Genomic DNA, 8,040 nt, shown 5'->3' on the forward strand with positions numbered 1-8,040 from the left:
TACTTTTGCTGGAACCCGGGTGGTGCTTTGCGCCCCTGTCGCCCTCTCTCTACGCCAGTCTTAGATATCCTTCTGACCTCAGTGTTCTTCCTTCTCCTCAGTGCTTCTTCCGTGTTCCCCACCGTGCTGACCTCCTCCGCCACACCACCAAGCCATCCACCTCCACCGCCACAACACCAAGCCATCCACCTGCCACACGTTCCCAGTCTCGACGACCTGCCAATACGCCCCAAGGATCCATCTGTATATCCTCTTCAATAAACCTTTCACCACAACCCTCAGCCTCCGCTTGCTTCTGGGTCCATTTACAATCAGCTCGTGACAACTAATTTGCAGTTGAGGGAGGAATTCGAATTTGGGTCTTGAGCTGAAAAGGTTCGGGAAAGCCTGCTTCATTAATAGAGCTAAACAAAAATTGACCACGCTCTCCTTCTCTGTCATGTTGAATGATCCAATTTGTCCCAGGTCCAAGAAATGTGGCTAAATACTCCAAATGTTCTGATCAGAAACCTAAAGAGAAAGCCAGTAGCTGCAAGGTTCCACTTCAATGCAAAGAGGCCTGAACAATTAACAGTGAAATTATATCAAGTATTATTACATGTGTGCATTTGAACCCTGTATAATATTTAAAGCTACAGCTACCCATGACCCGTCGATGATAGGGAGGAGGAGAGTTTTGGCACAAATCAATGCTGGGGAAAGATTGCAGAAAGCAATTATAGACACTACATTCTTCTCCATCCTGTGGCTTATGTCCTGCATGTGTGCCAGGGTGGGTGATTTTCAATGTGAATTTGAATTTGCAGTGCCAGGGTGAATGAAGCCTGCCACTTTAAATAAAGAAATTTCATAAGTCAGCATGCATGGAACAATTGACATACAGCGCGTGTACTGCATATGACTACAAAAACTCAAGCGTTTCATGGCTATAATGCAGGAAAAAGTGCATATGTTTTCAAAGTGAATGAAGCACATTCACTGCCCTGGTTTTTAGATCAATAGATTAGATGACTGCCTCACCCTAAATTGACATACAGATTAAAATATATTCAGTATTGCTTTTTTTCAGGTTACAATTCAAAATGCAATGCAAAAAGGTCTCTGACAAATGCCTTGACCCTCTGGAGTTTAGTAAATGAAATCACTATTGCGAAAATACAATATTTTTTACACACATACATATAAAGGCATTATATACATCATAGGTGTGCACGTATTACATATATATATTACACACATACATATAAAAACATTACATACACTGTGTATACATATATATATAAAGGTATTTATATATGTATAGGTGTGTGTAAATATAAACAATGTATATACATACAGTGTGCATATACAAATTATGAAGAAGAATAAGAATCACCTTTATTGTCATGTACATGCATGCCTGCACATGAAATTTGTTCTCTGCATTTTACCCATCACAGTGAACACACACACTTGTTAGTGGACACACTGGAGCAGGGGGCAGCTGAAGCGCCCGGGAAGCAGTTCGGGGTATCAGTGTATACAGTATGTATATACATATAAATATATACACTATATATACAATATATAGCGTATATACTGTATACATTATCGAAAACTATATGTATATACAATTATATGTACTGTATAAAGCATTACTAAGGTTAAAAAATATATTTTACTTTTCAATATATACAATTATATATACGCTGTATAATGTATTAGCTTAAAAAAAGTAGTTTTATTTATTTATTTAATTATTTTTGCTTTTCAATCAACTTCCTGTGACTAAAGCCTTGGAAGTCAAATATGAATTAATTTAATTACAATCCTGTCAAGTTTGGCTCGATGTTATTGTTTAATGTACAGTACATATAAATGCAAACATGTCTGAAAGTGCGCCTCAAAATGAGAGTTTCAATATTTCAAAGTTTAAAAACAGGGATGAAATAACAGCAACTCGTTAAGAGAGAAAAGTTTCAGTTTTAGGAGTCAGTCCATTGATTGAACTTGTCACTTACTTAAGAGAATGGCGACGTGAAGAAGAAGAAGAGGAGTAACAACTCTTGGCTTTTTAACATCGTCCATGGCTCCGTTGTGTTGGGGGCAAATCCACCCCTGAAAACAAGAGTCCGCGCTGGTTCGGGCGTCTTTAGCTCCTCAAGTAGCGCAGATGAGACGCACGCAAGCAGCCCCAAGAGAGGCGGCGGGGCTGTTGCGGCTTTTAGTTGGTTGCTCGCTCGTCGCGCCGAGTTGCGGAATGGTCGACATGGAGTGATGTTTTTTATTATTTTTTTTTTATTATTTTTTTTTTTAGGGATGCTGATGCTGCTGCACTGACGTCATCACCGCGATCCGCTCCGCCCTCTCTGCGTGTTCGTCAGAGGAGAGACGCCAATGTGTTTTCTTTTGACCCTACATTGATGAGATGCGTACATTTGCGATTTAAAAAAAAAACAAAAAAAACAGTTTAAAAGTGCTTCAAAAAATGTATTCCTACATTATTTATATCATGTAAAAATAATTTTGATTGTCTTATATTCTAATTTCATGATGACGTTTTCTTTTATATTTTTTTTGATGAAAGCTCTAATCATCATGATCTAAAAAAAAAAAAAGAAATATTTTACTCTTGTGTGCAGTGAATCCATGTGTTTCACTTTAAATAAAAATAAACTACTGAACTATAGAACTCTGAAAATAGAGACCACTCCAAAATTATGTTTGATTAGGCGGCACGGTGACCGACTGGTTCGCGCGTCTGCCTCACAGTTCTGAGGACCGGGGTTCAATCCCCAGCCCCGCCTGTGTGGAGTTTGCATGTTCTCCCTGTGCCTGCGTGGGTTTTTTCCAGGCACTCTGGTTCCCTCCCACATCCCAAAAACATGCATGGTAGGTTAATTGAAGTCTCTAAATTGCTCCTTGGTGTGAATGTGAGTGCGGATGGTTGTTTGTTTGTATGTGCCCTGCGATTGGCTGGCAACCACTTCAGGGTGTACCCCCGCCTCCTGCCCGATGATAGCTGAGATAGGTTCCCACACTTCTGCGACCCTTGTGAGGATAGGCGGCTCAGAAAATCGATGGATGGATATGTTTGATTAAAATTACCTTTTTATTTTTGTCTAACTAGAGTCACCAACCTTTTTAAAACTGAGAGCTACTTCTTGGGTACTTATTCATGCAAAAACTGACTGTTGTTATTGGCTGGTGTTGAAGTTTGTGGAGTTATTTACGTGGAATTTGGGCATCTACGCATATGGGTTGTTTCATGTGTACAGTCAATGTAAAACACTGTCATATCTGATGTGTTTCACTTGTGTACATGGAAATTGAAGACCGCCATCAAATCAGAATTTGGCACTTGGACCTGCAGTGTAAACCCAGCCCATGTCTGGTTCTGAAGTTAGACCAGAACATCACTGTGACCAATCAATGTTCACGGCATGTCCCAAGGATGAGTAACTGCTTCAGCATGCATGAAAGAGCGTGTCTACTTCCTATTTTACACAACAAACCAATAGCCTCCACAGTAGCCTCCACCTTGGCGGCTTTTGCCTTCACGTGATGCAGCGATGAACTGACTTGCACTCGAGTCTTGTGATACATCATGCGGCCGTGGAGCCCTCAACATTGGCCACTTTGTTAGCATCTTGTGCATATGTGCTTCTTGGTGAAAACAGTCTGTTTTTATTGTGCATTGCAAAGTCACTCCAGAGAGTCTTAAGTTACGAAATTAGAAACATTTTTTGGTTGTTCCACAAGCCTTGTTCTATGTAATGAATTATGTGCGTAAGTCAAAAAGTATGTCAGAAAGTTCATCTGTCTTCAGAAGTCCTATCCCCCCTGTCAATTGTTAGCAGGCTTCAATGAACACATCAGCCATCAACACTGCAACACATTGTATAACTGGGACTAACATGAGGCCTCAAGCAATTATCTAATTTACTGAAGACATCACTGCATTGTAAGATTTGCTGCTTGATGAAAAGGAAAACAATACCCAACAAGTGGTTGTTTGATGTTGTTTGCTGGCATTGAATTGGCAGTAAAATGCTTGCTTTTCTTGTCAGAATAATCCCAACAATTCAGCTTGGCACAATATAAAAGATCAGAATTTGCACGAAAAGCAGGATATCCCCTTAACTGGTCAACAAATAATCACAGGGCACATCGAGACAAACAACCAAAACTGCTATTGGAAATTTAGTCTGAAGTGGGGTACACAGATATCTGCCTTACAGTTCTGAGGTTAGGGGTTTGAATCTCATCTCAGGCCTTCCCGTTTGGAGTCTGCGTGCTCTCCCCATGCTTGGCAGGGTTTTCTCCTGGTACTATTCCCACATTCCAAAAACCTGTTAGGTTCAGTGAAGACTAAATTGTCCATTGGTGTTAATGTGAGTGTGAATGGTTTTCTAAATGTGCCCTGAGATTGGCTAGTGACGAGTGCAGGGTGTGCCTTGCTTCTCTCCAAAAGTCAACTGGGATAGACTCAACTGAGGAAAGGCCAAAATGGAAATCGATGCATGCGTTTTGTTGGTTTTCTCTACATACATTTTAGACTTTTTAAAATACATTTTCATATGGGCAAATAAATAATCATTTACATTTCAACATAATACAAGCCCAAATGCAACCAAGGCGATGAACTAATCACAAAGTCCAATGTAAAGGAAAGAAAAAAAAGAACAATCAAGACAGGACTGCAACACTTTTGTCTGAAATTGAAATTGTGCCCTCAAGTATTCTTCAGCCGTCAGAACTGCTTGCTTTTCATGCTTTGTTCCTAAAGACCAGAATAAAGAAAAGGTCCTTCAACTGCATGACTCACGTGGGGAGCAACACACCTCCCTGCTAGCTCACATGTCCGTGGAGTAGATGGCCAAATGATGCCTCGGAAGCGCATCTTTCATCTGCAACATAAAGCTGGCTCTCATCCAGCCACTTTGCGGGCTCGCTTTTGCTGCTGCTGCTGCTTTAGGAGCAACACTGCTATACAGCGTGAAAGTGAGCGCGGAGGAAGCGACCGGGACAGCTCGACGCTGAGAGGACGAGGCAGCTAGTTAATGCAAAGTCATCCAATTCATGCAAAGTAGGGACACATGCTCCACTTTGAAAAGATAAAGCTTGGTTATAACATTACAAATGAGCACCATATTGGACATGGGGCAGTGCAATGTCTGAGGAATAACGATTGTACAACACAGACAAGTATACAGAAATATGGTACACGCTTGACTTTCTTTGACGTTTCTATTTTTTTCATGAAACACAGGGCTATGACTGCATGAATGCTATGACTGGATGAATGCGCAACGACAGCTGCAAAACGCCAGCAATTTAACAAGATTGTGGTCAATTTATGTCACTGACAAAAAGTAATAATCTTACAACAATGATAATAGAGTCATCATATTATGGTAATCCCCACATATTTGTCTCGTGGTGAGCACGTCTGCCTCACAGTTTAAAGATTTGGTTTGGTACCGTATATGTGGGTGGATTTCTGTGTAATGAAATTACCGTTAGTGGCGAGTCCGCAGCTGCCACGGTTGTTCGGTAAATGAGTCTCTCATTCGGTTAGCTAAATGTCAACATCGGTATCTGGTTTGAGTCTTCTTACTGGAATCCGGGGGGAAACCGAAGCACCTGGAGAAATCCCAAGCAAGCAGGGAGAGAGCTGCAAACTCCACACAGGAAGGCTGGAGCTGACATTTGAACCCTGAACCTCAGAACTGTGAGGCAGATGTGCTAACCACTAGTTCTGCCCCCTGCATAATTCCTTTGAATTAACTACTCACTAAGAATTTGTTTGATTGTGTGGAATTTTTTGTTGATTAATTATGTCTCGAGGCCATTGGCTCAACTTGTTAGCTGTCTAAAAAAAAAAAAAAATGATGTCGACTATGGCATTGATTCTCAAAGTGTGGTACGAGGACCACTAGTGATATGTGAAAGAATCACTGCCCGAGTACAGTTCAGTTGTATTTCACTTTTTTTTGTTTGTTTGTTTAACAGACCGTTTGCATTTAATCTGAGTTGTTTTATCCTTTTATCAAGGAATAATATTTAGCTAATAATTTGAATTTCATCATTTAAGTTCCATTGAGCTGAATGGTGAGTGTGTGCGCCACGAGCATTAATGACATTTCATCTGAGCGTGTCAACGGTTGGCTCGAGTGTCACTGGTGCTCAGCAGTCATTCAAAACAAGGTATTAGCAGAACGATGTGCTATTGAAAGTGGATGCACTCAACTGTCACACAACTACACATTCTCCGTCATTGACTGTGAGTCCCCGCCGGTTCCGATGTCGGAAAGCATTAATGGGAGGTATTATGGGTCCCTATTGTGAGAAGAGAAGAGAATATTTTCATGTATGGTTGAATGTTCTCACAATAAGGACATTCATCCTTGATACCACTTATCCTCATTAGGGTTGTGGGTGTGCTGGAGTCTAACCCAGCAGATTTCGCGCATGAGGAGGGGTACATCCTGTAGTGGATGCCAGTTAATCGCAGGCAATAACGACATACCGGGCAAAATTCAAACAAGGCGATGTGAGGCTTTTTCAGTCTGATTTTCAACTATGTCATAGCATGATATTTAAATGACTTCAAATCAATTTGTTTTACGAGGCAAAAATTAATGAATTGACCCTTGACAAAAGTGTCTGCTATGACTGGCTAGCTGGTATCATCAGAACTCGACTTCTTTACTTCTTTCGCAGGCAAAAATGTTGAGACACTTTACATTGCCCTCTGCTAGTTTCTGCCAAATAGCGCAGTGCCATTTTGCTATTTTTAATACAACTGGGAGCAAACTAGCGATATCGCTGCTGTCAAGCGCGATGCAAAAGGAGCAGAAGAATTATAAAGAGCAAACTGAACTTCAACCAAGCCGAACTAAACAGACATCCATCATTATTGTTAACGGAGGCCTGACACAGCGGTGTACTGACACAAAATAGCAGGAAGTTGCAGTTGGACTTCTTGTTGCTTGTTAAAATATCAGTATCATATTTTACATTTCTCAAAAGATGCAAAAAAATAAAAAATAAATAAATTACTGATTGTGTTACTTTTAATAGTCTAATGTTGGGGTGCCTAAATTTAAATATCACATTCTTGGTGTTCTGTGTTGTTTATCATTAGTTTATGTTCATCATACTCTACTGTATGTCTATGTTATATGGCAACATCTGATGGTTTTTACTTTACTAGTATCTTGAGCTGTTCCCTGCAGTACTTTTGTTGGAGCTCGGGTGGCGCTTGGTGCCCCTCTCGCCCTCTTTCTCTCTCCCTTCCCCTCTCTCTTCACAGTAATCAGCACCTCCTCGGCCGCACACCTGTCACCAATCAGCCTTCATTACCACCTGCATTAAAACCTACCAGATCCCGTAAATCCTCAGCAGAGTATTAGCGTTCTGCGGTACAACGGCTCTCAAACGTGCACGTAAGCTACGCCAGTCTTAGATATCTTTCTGACCTCCGTGTTCTTCCTTCTCCTCAGTGTTCCTCCCGTGTTCCCTGCCGTGCTGTCCTCCTCCGCCATGCCACCAAGCCATCCACCTGCTCACGCCACCGCCCGCCACACGTTCCCCGTCACGGCGACCTGCCAATACGCCCCAAGGATCCACCTTAATATCCTCTTCAATAAACCTTTCACCACAAACTTCTCAGCCTCCGCTTGCTTCTGGGTCTAGTTATAATCAGATCGTGACAGAATATTCTAGCCACAGCATGCCAGCAACCCCAGAGGCGTTACAACATGCATTCGCCCTCCAAGGGGCCCGTATAGGGAGACAGGACAAGGATCTGCAAGAGATCATGGCATCCTTACATTCCCTGGCGTAGCAAGTCTCCCGCATTACTTCGAAAATGCAATCAGAACATCTTCCTGGAAGTAATCCTTCCGAGCCCGCAGCCTCTGAGCCACCCCGCCCCCCTTACAAAGAACCTCATGTCCCTCCGCCCGAGCCCTAGTCTGGGGGCTTAGGTGCTTGTAGCCAAATCCTCCTAAATTGCTCCCTAGTTTTCAACCTATAACCGTTAAGTTATCCCAC

General features: G+C 41.8%; 1 protein-coding gene across 2 annotated transcripts in view; it reads right to left on the bottom strand.

The window, feature by feature from the left end:
• ltk (leukocyte receptor tyrosine kinase) overlaps positions 1–2,306 on the bottom strand; it is a 75,870-nt gene extending 73,564 nt beyond the window's left edge. For both annotated transcript variants that reach the window (XR_009769841.1, XM_061697192.1), the window contains exon 1: positions 2,001–2,306. Coding sequence is in view for 1 of the 2 variants with exons in the window: in XM_061697192.1 (XP_061553176.1) it covers positions 2,001–2,067 (67 nt within the window). In the remaining variant the exon portion in view is untranslated. The remainder of the gene's footprint in view (positions 1–2,000) is intronic.
• Between the last annotated feature and the right edge of the window lie 5,734 nt (positions 2,307–8,040).

This window comes from Phycodurus eques, chromosome 14 (assembly GCF_024500275.1).
Source record: "Phycodurus eques isolate BA_2022a chromosome 14, UOR_Pequ_1.1, whole genome shotgun sequence".
NCBI lineage: Eukaryota > Metazoa > Chordata > Actinopteri > Syngnathiformes > Syngnathidae > Phycodurus > Phycodurus eques.